This window comes from Bipolaris sorokiniana, assembly GCF_000338995.1.
Source record: "Bipolaris sorokiniana ND90Pr unplaced genomic scaffold COCSAscaffold_9, whole genome shotgun sequence".
In the NCBI taxonomy this organism is placed as follows: Eukaryota; Fungi; Ascomycota; class Dothideomycetes; order Pleosporales; family Pleosporaceae; genus Bipolaris; species Bipolaris sorokiniana.
Window position 1 is genome coordinate 987352 of NW_006911903.1, and position 20256 is coordinate 1007607.

General features: G+C 48.5%; 5 protein-coding genes across 5 annotated transcripts; 2 read left to right on the forward strand and 3 right to left on the reverse strand.

Moving 5' to 3' along the window:
- Window positions 1-206: 206 nt before the first annotated feature.
- Window positions 207-2562, reverse strand: COCSADRAFT_37949 (uncharacterized protein). The gene is made up of 3 exons (XM_007702846.1): window positions 1605-2562; window positions 1053-1554; window positions 207-996 (listed from the first exon to the last, which is right to left on the reverse strand). Exons 1-3 carry the CDS (start codon window positions 2328-2330, stop codon window positions 659-661), a joined length of 1566 nt encoding a protein of 521 aa, XP_007701036.1. The 5' UTR covers window positions 2331-2562; the 3' UTR covers window positions 207-658.
- Window positions 2563-3368: 806 nt separating this feature from the next.
- COCSADRAFT_337360 (uncharacterized protein) lies at window positions 3369-8366 on the forward strand. The gene is made up of 4 exons (XM_007703142.1): window positions 3369-3699; window positions 3807-4199; window positions 4255-4412; window positions 4464-8366. The coding sequence occupies exons 1-4, from the start codon at window positions 3681-3683 to the stop codon at window positions 7908-7910; spliced, it is 4017 nt and encodes a 1338-aa protein (XP_007701332.1). The 5' UTR covers window positions 3369-3680; the 3' UTR covers window positions 7911-8366.
- Window position 8367: 1 nt separating this feature from the next.
- Window positions 8368-9137, reverse strand: COCSADRAFT_337358 (uncharacterized protein). Its single transcript, XM_007703143.1, has one exon. The coding sequence runs from the start codon at window positions 8896-8898 to the stop codon at window positions 8584-8586; it is 315 nt and encodes a 104-aa protein (XP_007701333.1). The 5' UTR covers window positions 8899-9137; the 3' UTR covers window positions 8368-8583.
- A 1004-nt stretch (window positions 9138-10141) lies between these two features.
- Window positions 10142-10813, reverse strand: COCSADRAFT_27530 (uncharacterized protein; the record flags this gene model as incomplete). Its single annotated transcript, XM_007702755.1, has 1 exon — window positions 10142-10813. One exon carries the CDS (start codon window positions 10811-10813, stop codon window positions 10142-10144), a length of 672 nt encoding a protein of 223 aa, XP_007700945.1.
- A 3627-nt stretch (window positions 10814-14440) lies between these two features.
- On the forward strand, window positions 14441-17160 carry COCSADRAFT_120094 (uncharacterized protein). The gene is made up of 3 exons (XM_007703144.1): window positions 14441-14785; window positions 14839-16731; window positions 16809-17160. The coding sequence occupies exons 1-3, from the start codon at window positions 14477-14479 to the stop codon at window positions 17091-17093; spliced, it is 2487 nt and encodes an 828-aa protein (XP_007701334.1). The 5' UTR covers window positions 14441-14476; the 3' UTR covers window positions 17094-17160.
- The last annotated feature ends 3096 nt before the right edge of the window (window positions 17161-20256 follow it).

Here is a 20256-nt window from a genome sequence, read left to right on the forward strand (position 1 = left end):
GAGAGAAGAAAAATGAGGGGGGGGGATAGCGATGGTGGAAGGGAAGAATGGAAAAAAATGAACAAATGAAGTATACTATGCATCTTCTGTCTTTTTATTTTATATTTTGGCTGATACTGTGCTATCGTTTGCTCGCGAAGAAGAAGGGTGTAATTGTATATCTTGTGTGGGCTGCAAAAGTCAAAATATGGTCCTCAGTGGTGAGCGGAAGAGAATTTCACGATTTGGGCGACAAGATATAAAAAGAGAGAGAGAGTAAGTATGTGTAAGTGTGAGAAAAGGGGGAGAACAGTGTTGGTACTTCATGGAAAAAGAGGGCACATCCTGTACCCGATTCTAGTACACTACGTATGTAGTATTCAATGTCCTCCCTTCAAATATCATCCATTTTCCTCAAACCAAATCCAAAAGAAAGAAAGAAGAAAAAAGCAGAAATTTTCCTCCCACGCTCGAATCGAGATGCATTTTCGATAAAGAATTCCTCCCAGCAACGTCTACAAAAAAAAGGGGGGGTAGAAAGTGGAACGAGTCCTTTTTACCACAGCATGTAATGGTGAGTACAAGAAAAAAGGTAGGGTTGGTTGAAGAAGAAGAAGAAGAAGAAGAAGAAGAAGAAGAAGAAGAAGAAGAAGAAAAAGGTACATTATCTTAGCGAAGTTTACGATCCCCAAAGCAATTGTTGGACGGAAAGTACGCCAGATTGAAATACGGTTTCGTGCATGGGCGCTGGCTCGGGCGTAGTTGTCTTGGTTGCATCTGGAGACACTGATGTTGCTGTCGTAGTGGTAGTAGTAGTGGTTGTCGTCGTCGGCTTTGGTGAGTCCTGCATCGTAGTAGCGGAAACAGCAGCATCCGGCGCGCTGTTTTCTTCTTCGTCTGCAGTCATCATCTTGAGAGATTTGGCTTGGGGCAGAATAGCCTTGCTTTCCGGGCTCGTGGATATACGTTTCCTCTTTTGGTTGGTAGATCCGGGTGGACGGCTTCTCTTTTTTGACGCTGCGAAGAACATACTTAGTTGGTTTAGACGGGAGAGGATGATTTGACGGTCTCACCATTCGTCTTGGCTGGGTCTGTTGGTGCAGCATCAAGGTCGCTCTTTACCGTGTCCTGTGGAGGGCCGTCTTTGGCGGTGGTAGCAACTGTAACGTTTTCGCTTTCCGTGTCTTCGGCTACATCATGTGAGGCGCTAGAATCAGCTGACTTCAATGCATCTTCTGCCGTCTCAATGACCTTGCCGCACACCAAACATAATATATCAACGTTCCATTGTCTTGTGTTATCCTCAGATGTGAAGTTTTCTGTAATTGTAAGGCGAGTCTTGCCAGTGTCGAAGGCGCTCAGTTTAGCGTCAAGGCTAGGCTTCGCAGCCAAGTCGTCACTGTTTGCTTTTGCACGCTTATTGGGCCGGCCCCTCTTCTTGTGTTTCTCGCGTATATCCCGGATCGCTTGCTGCTCGAGACAACGGGCATGGAGCCAGTCTGAACAATGCGGACACTGGACCAGAAGCTCGTCAGGGTTGATTGGTTGCTTGTCGATGCAATACTTGTTAAGTGCCTGCCAGGCTGTCAGTAAACAATGACGCATACGGGCAATAATACTCTTACGCTGAATGGATTACTCTTTTTGGTGATGTCGTAGCTCTGCCTAAAGAACAACTGGTCTACCGGCAGCGGTAGGCTGTCTGGATCGTCGTTCCAGTACACCATGTCGGCAAGAGACTGGACAGTCAGAGGTTCGATAATGTCCATGTGATTGCTGACAATGATTTCGCTGGCGCCATGGTGGGGCTGGCGGCCGCCGGGTAGGTCTTCTGGCCGATATGCCCAAAAGACTCTGAGGAATACGTGAGAGGAATCGCCGGCGCGGATCTCCAAGATTTTGGCTAGCCAGCCCTCTACGGAATTAGGCGGGTTGGCGCCATCTGAATCTTCGCTGCTTTTGACAAAGACTAGTTGATTTACTTGGAACTCTTCGCTGTTGATGGTGAACTTTCGGTAGCGAGTGGTACTCTCCCAGTGCAGCGCAGGCGAGATTTTGACGTGAACGGTGCTGAGCTTAGCTTCAGGAAAAGGATTCTGCTGTATGACGCTGGCATCCAAGGGCGCATCTTGACCCGGATACTTTGGGATTTTGACCTCTGCGCCCGTCTTGTTGTTCTTGCTAGCGGCAGCAACGGACTTCTTGTGAGGCTTGATGTTGGCAGCCGTGATGGTGAAGCCTTTGAAATCCTCAATGGCAGACCAATCGACTTTTTGCTTCTTGGAGACGGGGGCTTTTGAGCCATGTGGGTGGGCTGCATGGCCATGGGTAGCTTTGCGTTTGCGGGCCATGGTGGGGGTTGCGACGGGAGTGTAGCGCAGGCAGAAAAGGTATGGGCCTGATGGACGGTGGTTAGACGGCGGCTGGGCTAGCTGTAATGTGCAGATCCAAGGCGCGCAAGACGTGCTATGACAGGGAAATCAGGCGTAAAGCTAATTAGTTGGCGACAGAAGCGATGGCAGAAGTGGAAAGGGTTCGGTAGCAGAGAGTGAACAGACGCGTTATGGTAAAAGTGGATCACCCGACGCGTTACTTATCGGCCACCGGGCAGAACCAAAGCTACGGGTCGCCGGCAGACGTGACAGGTCACGTGGCATGTGGCTGGGTCTGCCTGCGGAGAGTCGGCCTGGGCTGCGGTGTTCCATGGGTAGTAAGCAGGTTGCATAGTATAGTATGTATGCATGTATGTATGTGTGTACTTACAGTAGTAGTAAGTAGCAAGATTGGGCGAGGGTCATGTTGGACTGACTGGGGGGCTGCTGGACATGTGATCAGCCCATGGAAGTGCCAGGGAAAATACTAATACCCCGGATTCCATTCTTGGATTGCGTGCACCTGCAGCGCAAAAAACAAAATATTACCAAGGCCGTACCAAGGCCAAGCTGCACTGCCACAACATCATCATAGCCACCCTCACCACCGTACAAGATGACATCGGTGCCGACTGCCCGAGCACAAGTGGGCAGCGGCCTTTTTAGTCTAGCACGGGCGTCCGAATGCGCTTCAATACGGCTCTAGACCAATGAATAAGCGTGCTGTGACCACTGTCGTCCTCGGACCAAGCGCTGCATTAGGAGGCTGCCAGCCCGTTGCCGCCAAGCGCGCCCGTCCAAGGCGTCGTGTGTTCAAGAGGCTCTAGAGAATCGAGTCGTCAGGACCATGGGAATGTCGTGGTATGCAGTCGGTCATGATGGCATACCTTTGATGGCGCCGCATTGGGTCCATGTTGAACACGACGGCCTACTCTTTCGCCGATCGTTTGAACCCTTCCGCGTCATAGTCTGCGCCATCCCTGCCATGCGCCCAGAAATTCCTCCACAAGTCTAACATGACCGCGCTGCTCCGGTATGCACTACATACATCTACCGCTCTTTTACTCCCTCTAGCCCCGATAATCTCTCCTCCCCATCCTTTTGTCTCCCGCCGTATCCCCTCACTCCTCCCGTCGCTCGTTCCCCCCCCCAAGATCGCCTCTGTCCCTGCTGTCGACGCCCCTTGAGTGAGCCGTGTCCTTTGTGGCTGGCGCGACTGGTCCAGTACCATCGACACTGCACGCGCTGCTCCAGAGTACCTGCATTATTCATCCGCGATTTGCCCGTTTCTCTACTTCACTTCCCTAGACCCTCTCCTTCGTCGCTGCCATGGGTCGACCCAAGAGAGGTAAATATTGCGCCCCGCTGCAACCCTTTTCCTGCGCTTCAGCATGCCCCCGTTGTCGCCTTTGGAACAAACAGTTGCTAACGTTGCGCCCCGCTCGCCCCCTACAGTCCTCTCTTTCATGTCACAATGGGGTGGCCTACCAAATACCCTGCACAAGAACCCTCCCTCTGCTGGACCCTCTCCAGGTTCCACCTCCCCCGCCGCTCCACCTTCACCTGCAATGAGACAGCAAGGAGCCTCGCCAAATCTCACCCACTCCGCCACCGCCCTCGAAAGCTACAACAACGAGCGCCCACCTTCTCGAACCGCTGGGCGCGAGCGTAGTGACTCGCGAGCCTCTGTACGCCCCATGTCCATGATTCAGACATACCAGCCACCTGTCATGGAGGTGAGCCAGGACACGTTACCTGAGCTGCAGCGCATCTTCATGTTTCTCAACAGCCATTCCAACAAGCTGTACCAGGAAGGCTACTTTCTCAAGTTTCATGACACCGATTCTCGTACGTCGACCCACCATGTTACGCATGCTTGGCCTGTGACACTGACAGCATGTAGGCGGCCGTCCCCCTCCAGACCGAAAGTGGCAAGAGTACTTTGTCCAACTTGTGGGCACCATTCTTTCGCTGTGGGATGCGAGTGCGCTTGATCAAGCAGGCGGCGAGGGTGAGGTGATACCGACATTTATCAACCTTACCGATGCCGCGATTCACATGGTAATTCCCTATCTCCGACATCGCTATGCAGGCCATTACTAACCTAGCTAGATTCCTTCCATGACGCTCAAAGATGGCAAAAAGCTTGACAATATTCTCAGTGTGTCAACAGCTGCCAGCAACAAGTACCTCTTTCATTTTGACTCGTACCACGCCCTAACGCAATGGACTGCTGGCATCCGCCTGGCCATGTTCGAACACACTACTCTCTCCGAGGCATACACAGGCGCATTGATTGCAGGCAAGGGCAAGTCACTCAACAACATCCGTGTCATACTAGACCGACAGTGCGCAAAGTACGAAGACTGGGTCCGCGTTCGCTTCGGAGCTGGCACTCCTTGGCGTCGCTGCTGGTGCGTCGTATCTCCACCGGACGAAAAGGAGTGGATGAAGCTACAGAAGATGCACAAGAAGGGTAGTTCTTACGAGCGACCACCAGTTCTGAAAGGCGATATCAAATTTTACGACACCAAAAAAGTCACTAAGAGAACAAAGGCCATTGCCACGGTCAAGGACGCATACTCGTGCTATGCCATTTACCCGCAATCGAAACCGCTCATTGACCAATCCACCCTGGTCAAGATTGAGGGCAAGATTACTGTTCACTCGAACCCAGAGAGCACAACAGAAGGATTTGTCTTTGTTTTACCAGAAACACGGCCCGCCATTTCAGGCTTCGAAATCATGCTTCAGTTTCTCTTCCCCGTTTTTGACACGTTCGCTTTGTACGGACGGCCCAAGAAGCTAATCGCCGATGTTCTTGACACTCGAGGATTGATGTTTGCCATGCCGTCAGATCGACGATACGGATACTTGGAAATGTGGGACGTCGTGGGCTTGATCAACACACAAGGCAGCGACAAATGGTCGGAGCGTCAGTGGAGAAAACAGTTGAAGGATCTTACCTCGACTCGTATGAACACTTTGGGTTCTGACGCTGGTTCCGTATACAATCGAGCTAGCCGCAGAAACACCGTGGGTCGTGCCGGTTTCACTCCTCGTGGCTTACGTTTCGAGGATCACGGCTCGGTCCGCTCCAGCCCATCTACGCGCCAGTCATCACCTAGTAGGAAGACACTCCAGGACCTTGAAGTGCAACCACCGCGTCGGGTCGGAACTGCGCCAGCTGCAGACCCATTTGATACCCCGCGCCATCAACGTTCTGTATCCGAGCAAGTCAATGGTCGCAGCCAAACGACATCATCAAGGTTTGTGCCAGATCAAGCATCGATTGAAGACGAAAATCCACCAACGCCCCCTGAACACCGTATATTCAACGTGACTCCACCAGACGGGGCTGTACAACCATATGACAGTTCAGATTACGATGAAAGTCCTTCGAGAGAACCACATGACCTGCCGCCGCCTCCTACAGACTTGGCTGCTCTGCCCCAGGGCAACGTCGATCTACCCCCAACCCAGGAGCATGCCGCCAACCAGAAGCCGCCCATCCGGCCCAACATTCCCATGGCAAAGCCCAACCCAGCTGTTGATTCCGCTACACTTCAGCAAATGGCTGATGCCGTGCATGCACCATTGCAACCCGGCTTGGCTTATTCTAGCGGTGTCGTGGCTTGGAGAGGCCAGGAGAGCATTCAAAGCAGGCGAAGCGGCGATTACGCTGACCAAGGACAGATGATGTCTCTCGGCGTCACCTCAAGACCACCTCCAACAAATCAAAACTCGATCAACCGTTTGTCCACTATTCCTGCGTCGCCTTATGTTGAGCATTCGGAGTTTGTTGATCCTCCAAATACCTACCAACCAGTTGCCCCGCCTGTCCCAGAGCATAGTGAGTTACCGCAGCAGCCACAAAGCCAAGAGCTTCCTTTCCGCCCCCACCCGGAAAATGGCAGCATCACACGCAAGCCACTGCCAGGTCCGTCTCCCCTCGCCTCGCAAGAGGATGACACTCTATCGACCAATAGCTCAAGACTCGACAGTTTACAACACGACGTAATCGACCTCGAAGCACTCGATGCTCTCAACATAGCTCAGGCAACTTTGGCCCGTCGGCCCAGCGCATCGAGCAGTCGTTACGAAGATGATGCTGCATCTACGTCAACACCAGACTATGCTAGCATTGTTGAAGAGGAACCACAGCCTCCCCCACGCCGACTTCCTCAAAGACGTGAGGACCGCCCCAGAAGTGGCGTGTTGACAATCGTCGGAGACCCTAACGTGAAGGCTCCTGTAGAACAAGACCCGCATGGATATAAGTCTATACTAGACCCTGCCCAAGCACCGGCTGAGGTACCCAACATTGACTTTGGACCAACCTATGCTCTAGATTTCAATGAAAAACGTCCGGGCACTAGCGGAACCATGACACAAGTGCTGCATGACGGCGGTGCCTCACGATCCAAGGAAAACCTTGCGACAACTCCAAATGAGCACAGGAGGACTTCATATATTTCTGCAGGTAATTCGCCTCACTTGCCTTTGCATGTGCGCAGTGGCTCCGACTCCTCAAAGATTCAAGATTCACGGCAGGTGCCTTGGCAACCAGCCGCGCCCCCAACCTATCAGTCAGATAAACAAAAGTTGGATCCTCAGGATTGGGTAATGCACCGCGCGTCTATGCAGCAGCCTAAGATGTATGGGCACGGGAGGAGCAAGTCGCACACGCCTCCACCTTTTGTTCGCACACCTTCTGGGGATTGGAGCCAAATTCAGCGATCTCCGTACGAATCCTCAGGAATGGTCCGCCCGCCTAGTCGTCCACTAAGCTGCGGGGTAGACACGCTGCTCGAGCAACGACCCACGACATTGTCAGCTCGAGAACAAGAACAGGTAGCGCGAATGACAAACACGCCCCTTCTTGACCTCTCGCAAAATTCTAAGAAGTCGCAAAAGGAGCCCCCGACAGGGTTAACCGGGCTCATTGACAACCGCGAAAAAGAGAGGGCTGCGTCAAAAATCAATCGCCAGAGTTATTCGGCAGCTATGCAAGTCGAGATTGATAGGCGTACCCTGCAGAACCAGCAACGACAAATCATGGAAGCCCAACAGCGTCAGCAAGTGATGATGCAACAACACATGCAACAGCAGTATGCCATGGCGCAAAGCACGTATGCCCCAAGCATGATGGGAACGCCAAGCGGCATGGCAGCACCAAGCGTGATGGGTACCCCTAGTGTGATGGGCACCCCCAGCGTCATGGGCATGCCCACAGGTCCCGGCACACCATCCGGCGCATCTGTTATGGGTTATTCCACACCCAACCAGATGCACCCAATGTATCAACAGCAGCAGCAATATTTCCCACAACAGGCGTCGACACCATACATGCAGGTTCCTGGTGCTTGGACCACACCAACAGGACAAATGTCGCAAGGACAATACTTTCCTCAACAGCCTATGCAAGGCTATAGCAACGTGAGCCAGCAGCAACAACAGCAACAGGCACCGACACAAGCATATGGCGCAAGCTTTGATCAGGCACAAGAGGCAGCAAGACACTCTTACCACCAGCAGCAGGGTCATTTGCGACGATGAACGGGCCTACAGCCGTGGGAGCAATTGATAAATTTTGAAATCGGGGTTAATCTGTAATATTCCGATTGGATAGATCGGAGTCAATCCTTGTACATGTTTCCTTTTGTGTCTTTTTCCTTTGTCCAGTTTAGTGCGTGCCTTGATGGCCTCGGTGCGTCTAGAAGTTTTGGTTTTGGGTCTGGATAAAAACATTTTTGCATAGTGGTCTTGAGACATGGGGATGGAGTTGAGTTTAGGGTTTTCTAGACTACATTTTCTTTCTTTTCTTTTTGTACTTTTTCCTTAGCGTGCTTGGTAGTGGACATTGATTGAATACATGCATAATTGCCTTTTCGGTATTAACCTCTATCCTATGACGTAACGATGCATCTGCTTATATTTCTTTTGTAGTGGTTTGGCATATCTTTGTCATATAGTAACAAAAGAACGTTGAAGAGAGGGTCGTTCTTGGAACTGTTTTTTTTTACATCTTAAAACGAATATTTGAACTTGGGGGACCAAAGAATGCGCTGGAGGCAGAACGGCGATATATTCAACTCTTATCCCGCAAATCCACAAAAGATTGAACCTCGGTGCGGGGCAAAAAAACCATGCCCCTCCCCTCTTCCCCCTCCTCCTAGAAAAAAGCAGCAGCAGTAGCAGCTTACCCCTCCGTCTTTACCCCTCCCCGATCCTAACCCGATCCCCCAATAACACTGCCATGCACCAAAACCGCCTTTTCACTACTGAAATTCGGCACATCCTCCATAATTTCCTTGGTTCCTGCATCCTTTATCGCAGCCTGGAACCCCTCGTAGCTCTCCCACTCCATGACCGACGAGTACGCGTAAGGGCCGTCGGCATTGAGCTTTGACACTTTGTAGTTTTTTAAGCCGTGCTTGGTCCAGTGCTTTGCGGCGAGGGGCATGTGCGTTGCGAGGTAGTATTCCTCGTTGAAGGTCGAGGTTGGGGTTTGGGGGTAGAGGACCATGACTGTTGCGGGGGCCATGTTTATTCTTTTTTTTGGGGGGAAGGGGGGGGGGGGGGTTAAGCTTGTTGGTATATGGTTTGGCGAGATAGGGGAAATTTGGGTTGTACAGTTTTGTATTGACAGGTGACGATGATGATGTATTTGCAAGAGTGCGATGTGAATTCTCTTATATATATATGTGTGTGTATCAGATTTTGTTACCTCGGAGTTTTTTTTTCTTCTCTCCACTTTTTCTTATCGAGATTGCAGTCCCCGCCCGCGACCCCGCTCCCGATCTTTTGCGGGTGTTGTGGCGGCGTTGCAAGATGGGCTTGGTTGGGCGGTTGCGGGCAGCGGATGTGTGGTGGACCAAAATAGCCGGATAACAAATGCCCTTAACTACTAGTGTACAATGACAATGCCACTACGCTATATACTACACAATGCACGGCTTGGCTATTTCTGAGTAAGGAGGTAGATTATGATGTACTTTGCAAGAACTGTGGATGTTTTATGAAACTTGTAACGCTTTTTGTAGTGGTTTTAACAGTGATTTGGGCTGACGTTAGAAGTGATTTCTATCTTGCTTTTTTGGTACACTAATTGGCGGGATTGCGTTTTGGCCAGCTTTTGGATGGGTGGGGAAGTTGGTGTGGACAATCGGTGTGATGTACATGCTAGTCTTCTTGAGCAGCTCGTTTCGTCGATGCAACGGTGAGAATTGAGCGTTAACACGATTCGATTAGGTATTTGGAAAAGTGTCGAGAAGAGAGTTAGGATAAGAGGGCGCATCATGGTTTTTGATAGCCATGTGTGTCATGCCACTGTGAGTTAATTCGATCTTCATGACTCCGATGAGAGCTTTCAAGCCTTGGAGTCCTTGGAATATGAAGTGGCTGCGCATAAGGCCCAGAAACTACAAAGAAAAGGAGTTGAGAAAATGCCGCAAAAGCCGCACAACTGTTTCAAGAGGCAAGAAGGAAGACTTGAACATCTGAGCAGCAGAAGTGGTAGAGAGGAGGCTTATTGAGAGTGTTTGAGGCAGTGCTACTGCTGTTGAGGCTACCTCCCATTCGCCAAAAACCTAACTTAACCATTCTTGCGTTATGAAATCGGCGAGCGCTCTTACCAGCACTTTACAATACCAAATCTCGCCACTGACTAGACTTATTTAAACTATATAACTGTGTACTATTGGAGCTCAAGGTTGACTTTGATATTAGTAGCTAGTTCTAGCTACTATATACTGTGGATATACATACTTCCCTTCGTACTGTTGTTGTTAGACAACGAGTCTCGGGTCGAACATGAACACAGTTTCTGTTTTCTTGCCTCCACAAAAGTCTCTCGTATCACTCTTGCAAGGTATTCTGCATTCAATTTCCGACATCCTGTGCCCCGGAGCGACACTATTTCCATATGTACATGTATTACCATCATGAAGGCCATAATATCTAAAATCCCAACACATGTCTCTGCATTTTTTGAGTATCATTGTATTATCAACAATGCGGCTGCCAGTAACGTATCGACCAGAAACTTGGTTCCAGCAGCTCGCGTTTTTGAATCCAGTGAGGCGGGTGGCTTTCGTCAATTCGGCCTGGAGCTGGCTCTCGCAAATAGCATTCGCCTGATTTACCGCCTCAAGTTCAGCCGCCTGACCTTCCTGGCAGCTGATGTGGGCAAGCTCTGCCTCATGAAGTTTAGCTATCGCCTCTCGCTCGCGCTCCATATATTGATTCTTTTCCGCCTGGCATATGTCAAGTGAAGCGTCATTACCCCCGCTGCCCTGATCAGGTGACGAACAGGGTGGTTGAAGATGACGCCGTTTGTGCAAGTGCACGAGCAGGTGTCGTTGTTGAGTGACGCGTCCGTACAGGCGACTGAAGGTTTCATCCCTAATTTTATCCGTCAGGAACTCAGATTGTTTTAAATTTTCGGATCTACTTATCATTTTCGCACTGGTACGAGTTCCCAGAAACCCCAGAAAAGTCCGACGTGCTCATGGTGTACTGGGTGTCATAGGCAACAGCCCCCGTACACAGGGCGAAAGTAAGATAGATCCAAGAGGCCCTCATGGTAAGCACAGGCGAATGGGTGAATTCTGAGGAAATTTTGTTAGAGAATGGTAATTACGAAGTCTTCCATGGCTACAGGTTTGTATCATTAGTGTCTTAGTCACTTCTTGCGCCCCATTTCCACCGTTCCAGGCGACAAGTAACTCATCAGCCGAGATGTGCACAATCATAACCATTTACAGATAATACGTAATGCGCGAAAAAGAGATACTGGGACTTAATCTGTATGCTTTTTAAAGGCTTTTCTTTGATGATGTACGCAAATCTGTACTTTGCCCAGACAATACGAGAGGTGGCAGAGGAGCTCTGCCCCAATCAAAGTCATTTCTGCCTCTAGTGTTACTATGTTCCGGACTTGCAGTTTTTGTGACAACCCTGAGAAGCACAGATGAATATTATGATTGGTTTAGCACACCTTGATCTGGAAAAAGATCGGTCCAGATAATGCTAACTGGCTGGCCAACGGTTCCGCTCATGATTTAGAGTCTTGCTTTTTGTCGCCTCTTAGGCCCTTTCTAGGACGCTTTTTTGTCCGTACTTTTGCTTCCCAAGAAAGTAGTTTTCGACGTTTTCCTTTTGGTGCTCTTAGTATTACACTACAGTCCGGCCCCACTGTACTACACACTCTAAAAAAAGTACGCTGTCTTACCAATCAGCATCTAAGATCCGGATAGCAATATATCCTGATAGTAGGATTGCTACTAGACATTCCTTTGCTATTTTGGTGTGTAGAAGGGTGCGAACTACGCTCATTTCAACACTCATCTTTTAGCAGTGAAAGATGCATACCTACTAGATAGCTTTGAGCGATAGTTTTAGCAGAACATACGAGAATTTATCAACACATGTTTACTAAGTAGGTCACACCGCTCTGTCAGAAGCTTGCTTGTTTAGTCTCACCGCCCATGGCACATTTCTTAGAGGGAAAGATGAAAGAGCAGAAATTTGCTAAAGAGTGAGATTCTAAGTTTGAGTACTTGCAAAGGCAGACTTATAGCATAAGAACTATAAAAGACAAGCTAGATAATTTGTAATTTGTAATTTGAGGGTCTGGTCATTACGATTAAAGCGCCTAATCATCTCTTGTTTGTATTCTTTGACGTCTGATGTGTCAGTCACTTTAGCGAGATTAGATTACTGCTGGGAGTTATTATGATACTGACAGCGAGTAAATACGCGAAGAGAGCTTCTTCTCTAATTTCAATAATTTTACAGCTCGGGGATGGAGTTGCATTTTAGACCTTGGAGGTAGTTGAAGTGTTAAACAGATTTCATCTAAGAACCTCTATTATTTGTTGCGCAATTTCTCTAACTAATAATTCTAAAGAAGTCTTTAGTTTATATAGCGCGGATCGCATAGAAGTTAGCTGCGAGAGATTTTCTGCTTCGAGAAGTAGCTATATCTATAGTGTCAAGGTGGAACTTTGAGCGGGAGAACTAGTTCGTGTAATTGAATTAATATTTTAGATGGAACAAGCGGATTACATTTTATTAGTGCATTAGAGGAAGATATCTACTATTACTATTCTTATATCTAGAAAGAATACTAGCATTGAAGTGTGATTAAAGAAGGAAGCAGTAAAGACTGATCTACAGCTACATGGCAAAGAGAAAAAAACGTAGCATAGGTACAAGGACTTAATACGCTCTTTTCCAAAATAAAAAGGAGCAGCAAATAATACACGGTAGTATGCATTTACTAACACTCATTTACACAGTTATAACTCAATCGTTACAAGATTAAGTGCTACCAGCCGAACAAGGTGGCGAAAATCGAAAAGGGGAGAAGGGGGAAGGGGGCTAGAGGAGCATATAGCGGACGTATGTATGTTGTCGGATATTAAGCACAAGTTAGGAAACGTGACAACCCAGGTTTCTTGGGTACGATTATGCTTGGAAAAACAGCGTTTGCTGAAATGTTCCTAAGCTCATGGAAGGCAAAAGGTAGACCGAATGCAGTACGTCTATCTGGAGTGGACAGCTCTGAGGTCCTTTACCAATTACGGAGTGAAGTCGCGTGGCCGCTACATGACTCGGAATCTGACAGCTGATAAGCATACGCCACATCAAAGCACGCTACGAGACTAGCGCATTCCGATGTGTTGGTCACATAAGTACGAACCGAAAGCCACAAACGAGATCCTACCCAATGTCATCCTTACGATCTGCTTTGGATAGAGACGGTCTTTCGGATACTGTTCTTATCAAAGATTGGTCGGATGACTTCATCACCAACGTTCTGATGATATCCAGACTAGGGGCTTGTTCGGCCGTGTAACTGTAACATCGGCCCGGTAGGTATGGACGGCACTAGAGCTGCGGAACGGAGTTTCGGCAGGTGAACTGAACGGAACGAAGGGGTCCGTTTGGATTGAAATCACCACAACTACACAGCTATGGCGCTACTAGCGTAGAGCTAGTCTACCATCCACCTATATAGGTATAGCGAAGCCGAGAGAGCAAAATGGAATCGCGAATTTCCGTCCAGGCCTGGGGGTTCCGTGGGGTCCTGCTACAATTCCTTTACACTGGCACACCACTGTCAGTGGCTTCTTTTATCCGCATCCAACCAACCTACCGATAAACAAAGCCACAATTGCGAAATCGAACAGGCCCTGATGGATGCATCAATCCCCGCCTGGTCATCTGGATACCGCACCCGGTCACCTGTCGGCCGAATAGACTTCTCTTTCCAATCGATCATTGGACAATGCTCAGTCTACGGGAGCCACGATGCATGGGGTTGCGGTGGAGTTGAAACATGATAGGCCGTTGGCACATATCTAATCTAAGGACTGCCTCCTTATCTATCCCACTGGCCTGCATCTCATTGCAGACACAATGGCTTGACTCGTGTACAGGCACAAACCATGTCGCTGAAAGCTTCCATACACCCTCTCGAAGGTGACATGCATACAGGAACCATTGTTCGCTGATTTTCGAACAAAACCATCGTCCAACAGAGATGATGTATGAGACATCAAACACACTTCCCTTCAACCCGGTTCCCGCACCCTTTTTCTGATCTGTGATCGAATGCCATTGGCCTTCGAAGCCGAAGCCTCCGAGACTGCGCTAGAGATACGAGGAACACGCGCCACACCATAAGCACCGTGGCCAAGGAACCCTAACGTTCTAAGCTTTATCAAGACTTGCACTATTGCTACCAAAATGTTGACCATGCCGGAGTTGGAAGGCACCAAAGCTTAGCCAACAACTCTATATCCATCCATTGCGCGGCGTGTCCCGAAGACCAGTTAGAACCTTCCCCCCGTTGGTCCCCAAATTGCCGTAGTGTTCATGACCCGTTCGATATCATTCAAACTAGGATGTCTGATTGGTGCCATTGTGCCGTGCCTATTGCTCTATCGAGAAGCTGCTCCATAGATAGCTAGCCGAGGCAATATCCGTTTGTAAACCTTGACCCGTCGAGCATGTAAGTATCGTGCCATCGACGATCAGTTATAAAGAACCATGGTCCTGGGTGTTTCTGCAAGGATCATCTTCTCTGTTCACTATTCCTGCCCAACATCAAAAAGATGTCGCCCAAAGGCTTTGGTAAGAGGCTGGGCTTCGAGAGATCAAACACCGAGAAGGACCCCGTCACTGTTAGCGAAAAAACGAATGATTCCCATGGAGAAACATCCAGCAACAATGCATCGGACATTCGCGACATCAGCGAAGCAGAGGCAAACCAACGCCTAAAGGCTTTCCGTCAGGAACACAAATGGGACCCTAACCTGCCAGACGAGGCGGTTGACATGATCGATGCCGCCACTGAGACCCACAACCAAAACGGCGAGTCGAAGCTCGTTGGAGAAGTGATCGAGAACTCACCATATCCTGAAGTGAGTTGCAAGAATGTCTAAATACCTCCACATGGAACTAATCAAGACAACAGGTCCGTGCTGTCGTTCGGAACTACGATGAAGACGTTCCTGCCAGCACCATTCGCTCATGGGTCATTGGTCTCCTTATGACCACCATCTGCTCATCAGTCAACGCGCTCTTCTTGCTGCGTTATCCCCTTATCAGCATTGGCCCCTACGTTGTACTGTTGATCGCATATCCGATCGGTATCTTCTTCGCCAGAGTCCTTCCCAACAAGGAATTTAGCATCTTCGGACTTAAAGGAAATCTCAACCCAGGACCTTTCAATGTCAAGGAGCACGTCATAATCGTCGCAATGGCCAATGCTGCCTTTGGTGGTGGCGCTGGATACTTTGTCGACACCGTTGTCTCACTCCGCAAGTTCTACAAATTCGACACGAGCCAGTTCGGATGGGGCTTCAACACGCTTTTTGCTCTGTCCACCCAATGTCTTGGGTTTGGTCTAGCAGGTTCCGTCCGAAAGTTTCTTGTTGAACCTGCTTCCATGATTTGGCCTGGCGCGCTCGTTAATGTCGGTTTCTTGTATGCTCTCCATGACCACGGGCCGACTGACCCTACGACCACCCATGGTTGGTCCATCTCGCGGTACCGAATGTTCATGTACGTCATGATCGGTATGTTCATCTGGTCTTGGCTCCCAGACTTGATCATTCCTGCATTCAGCTACTTTGCTTGGGTCACTTGGGCTAAGCCCAATAATGTTGTTGTCAACCAACTCTTTGGACAAAGCACTGGTCTTGCACTCGGCTTCCCATTTACCGGGTTTACTCTCGATTGGGCACAAATCAACTCCTTCTTTAACAGCCCGCTACTTAGTCCATGGTATGCACACGTAAATACTTTAATTGGGGTTGTTCTCTTTGTCTGGATCATCATCCCAGCATTGAGCTTTAGCAACACTTGGTATGGTGATTACGTGTCAATCTCGCAAAACAGCATTCTGGACAACACTAGCAAAATCTACAACACCTCCAGGATTCTCAATCCTGATCACACTGTCGACCCTACCAAATATGAGGCATACTCACCTCTATTCTTGTCTCCTACTAATGCACTCAACTACGGACTGAACTTTGCTAGTATCGCTGCACTAGTCAGCCACACCTACCTCTTCCACGGTTCCGAAATCTGGCGCCGCTGGAGGTCCACATCTGGTGAACTGGATGATATTCATATGAAGATTATGCGAAAGTACAAGACAGTACCCACATGGTGGTACCTTGCACTGCTCGCTGTTATGACTGCCTTTGCCTTTGTATCCGCTCTCGCTTACCCTACTGGCATGAAATGGTACTCTGTCATCCTATCTCTCGTGATTGCGACCGTATGGACCATTCCCATAGGCATCATCCAAGCCTTCACCAACATCCAAATGGGTCTCAATGTCTTCACTGAGTTCATCATCGGATACGTACAACCAGGCCACCCCATCGCCATGATGATGTTCAAGACATTCGGTTACATCGTCATGACTCAGGCACTATACTTCTGCCAGGATCTCAAGATAGGCCACTATATGCATGTTCCCCAGCGCTCGCTGTTCGCCGCGCAGTTTGTCGCTACCATCTGGTCTTGTCTGTGCCAACTCGCCACCATCGAATGGGCTCTGGGCGCGATCAAGAATGTTTGCACCCCATTGGCATCCGGATCATTCACATGTGCCTACATCAAGACCTTCTACAACGCTAGTGTCATCTGGGGTGCTGTCGGTCCCAAGCACTTGTTCTCCGGAGACTCGACTTACAAGGACCTCCAATGGATGTGGCTCGTGGGCTTTGGTACTCCATTCTTGGTCTATGGTGCTTCCCGCATGTTCCCTAAGGTCAGCTTCATTCGCAAAATCAGTCCGCCACTCATCTTTGCCTCCCTGTCTTACGTACCTCCATACACACCCATGAATGTCGTAAGTTATCAGAATCTCCGCCCCCCTCCCCCTTCCTTTTTTTCAGTGAGGAGCATAAAAGACTGATGTGGTTACAGCTTTCGTGGGTTCTCATCGGCTACATATTCAACAAGTTCATCCGTGACAGGTACCGTAGTTGGTGGATGCAGTACAACTACGTCACTTCGGCTGGTATGGATGTCGGTCTTGCCATCTGCGCCATTTTCATTTTCTTCTGCGTTCAGCTTCCCGGTGCCGCAATGCCCGACTACTGGGGCACCACTATCGTCAGTAAAACGCTTGACGGAGCCGGAGCAGCCGTCCGCAAGGTCCTTCCTGATGGCGAGTACTTTGGTCCCAGGAAAGGAGAATGGAAATGGTAGGACTTGGACGCTGAGGTATTTTATATAATGATATCCACGTATGATGAATCAGATTTCCTAAAGTGATCTAATTCTACGATGACTAAGATGCGCTACTGGGCTGTCGTTTTATCTAAGACCTGCTGACCATGTCATGAATACCTTGAAGCTCTTCTCTAGTCTCCGAGATTTTTTCCAGGCAGTACAATTAGCACTGATAACAACTAGTTGTGAGAGTTGCCCATAACTGAGCACAAGTAAGCGCTAGGTCTGTCATCATAAACCCAATGAATGTCAGCTGGGAGATAAACTCTTAGGTATAAACTTTATTCACTTGTGGCCAGCACACATCAGACGGATGTGGCAGATGCAAAACTACCTCGTAAGACCTGGCAATCTAGAGACGGCCGGGCTGGTCTTTTGAGTGAGCCTTTATCGGAAATCTTGCAAGTCTCCAACGCTTGATGTGCAATATGGCCAAAACTTCTGGCTTGATGTGGAATCGCTATTGAAGAGTGAAAACAATGGCGCTACTAAATCAGCTTCCTCTGCACCGTTTCTTCGCTGGTACATAACAAAACTTGTGCTATTAACACGCCCAAAGAATACTAGAGTAGACTAGGGCTCTTTCAAGTGTACTGACTTCCGCGTACAATCAACTACAGGCTGATATTGCGGTTCCTGAGGCTTTCAATTCTAAGTGTATCAACTCAGGTCATCTTTAACTATCGTGGCTGTCTGAAGCTGTTTAAGAAGATTGATTCCCTGGGAAAATATCAGCTTCCACGTCTTATTGCCATATCTTCTATTGGGGTGTGGGAAAGAGGTTATGTAAGGTTCAGTTCAAGGCTCGGGGCAGGGTTAAGTGCAGGGTCAGGTTTAGAATTAGCGCTAACCATTGGGTTAGGGCTAGGGTTAGAAATACTCCAAAATATTACAATAATAGCCTGCAAATTGACTTGAAGAGAATTTTAGCTAAGATCGATATTGCTTCATCTACATAATACTGTTACGACCTGCTGCTCTGCCTCCTCTGATTATCCACTGATCTGGCCCCTCCTGTCGGTTCCTCTGGTTCACTGCTATGAGCGATCCAGTGATTATCCTGATGTTTGTTATGTAACTAAGCGCTATCCTAAGACAAAAAGTCCTTTGTGGCTCAAGAAGGTGATGGGAACGAATGCACAAGTGTATGAGATAAGCAAGTTAGAGTTGTATATCCGATACCAGCCTGACTATGGGCACAGTAACCAGCCAAGCAAGGAGCGTAAACGTAGATCTGATTGTAAAACCTTTTTGTGAATAGCTAAAATACATTACTTGGATGGTTCTCCCAGAAGGCGTCAACAATGCCATTATTTCCCTGATCCAACATGTGATACTCATCCTGTCCCGCATTCGAGCTAATACGATACGTTACTATAAAGAGCTTTTGAATGCCCTCTTGGCTAAGAAATCTAAGTGCCAGTGAAATCTCATTCTGACATATACTGACAACAACCAGAATCTTTTTATGACAATCCAGATTCTGATTGAACACCTCAACCGTTGAGCCGCGTACAAGATGAACTTGTTCAAAACGATTCATGCCCATGCCGGCATTCGAGTTAAATTTTTATTGAGTTTGATTTCATCAGCAACAACACGTGCATTTGCGAAAATAACTTGGCTAGGAGACTAGCCATATGCAACCGTCGGCACAGCACCAACGGAGCCCGAAGCAAGAGAAATCTGGAGCAGAGACTGCCAGAAATCACCAGGCTGGTGTACTATGAGTTGTACTTCTTGTGGCGTTCAGTCGTCAGTGCTGTGAGTGATCTAAACTACTGTGGTCAGATTCGGAAGATGGCTTGAAACACGTAGCGGTGTTTTGAAGGCAATACGACAACCTTGAGAGTATTTGCACCAATCCCGTCATTTGTGCGATACTGCTAGTCAGTGGCATATCGAAAACAGATATTGAGAAAAGCACAAGAAGATGCAATGCACAAAGTTGCTGTTTGGTGGTCAGCATAGAACGCCATACCGAAGCACTAACCCCAGCCAATAAGTAGACTACCATGACATGATAAATGGTATGCATGCACAGTCTCAATACAAATGAACACTTTCGCAGTGCAAAGTATCCAGACTTTATTGTCCCAAAGAACACGGCCTGGCTTTTTGATCCATTATGAGTACTCGGATGGTGGATAATAGCTCCCTGGCCATCCGGCTGGTGCCCTTGAATTATGAGACCTATACCGATTCTACTAATGGCCAGGAATGTGGGCTGGGGACCTGCAGGTGCATTCATTCGAAGCTACACAAAGTTTAAATGATCAATACTACAATGAGCACAATTGACGTAAGACCACGTGCGCGCCAAGCACAATGGCCAAGGCATCTTTCCATAAACATGCACCAAGCCTGCCAGGCGTGCGCTTGCTATACATACAATAGTGCTCATGACCATCCCTAGATTGTTAACCACCGGATGAAATGCGGTTCGATGTACAGTTTTTCCGTCTCAAGAAGTTTAGTGTTTCCCCGGCCCGGTGGCCCAAAGACCGACGTGGGGAATGAAAGTTGCGACAGCACAAGCACAACAGAGTTACTGATGAAGAACTCTAAAGTTGGAGAGTATCAGCAACGCCAACGTCCTTGATTCTCGCAACCAACTTTGTGTTTCATCTAGAGCGATTGGAGTGAGGATGTGAGCTGCGCGACAAATGACACTACGAATGACAGTAGAAGGCTAAAGTGCATAATGTGGGTCACTAGCAGGGGATGTTGTAAGACTAACACAACTCCAGATCGCTCAATATCCAGAGAAAGTGCCGTTTAGCAGCTTCTATGGCTTTTCATATTGCTCTCGAACCGATGTGCCGGGGATGGATAACGTTCTTACAGTCGAGACATTCCACCTACCAAGATACAGGGCAGAGTTTGATTGCATCATACAAGGAAACTCCATCCAATTACCTCGGTGTAATAAATTCAATGTAAAGACAACTTCTTGACCTTCTACAATACTAGGAATTGAATGATTTCCCACCGACCCATCTTCTCAGGCGATAACAGCCTGAACATACTAGCGCACCACACACAGACACGCTAAACGGAGGGGAATAGTGCTTGGAAGGGAAAAAGCACGCCAGCGAAGACGGAAAAACTATGGAGTGCAAACCACGTTTATATTACC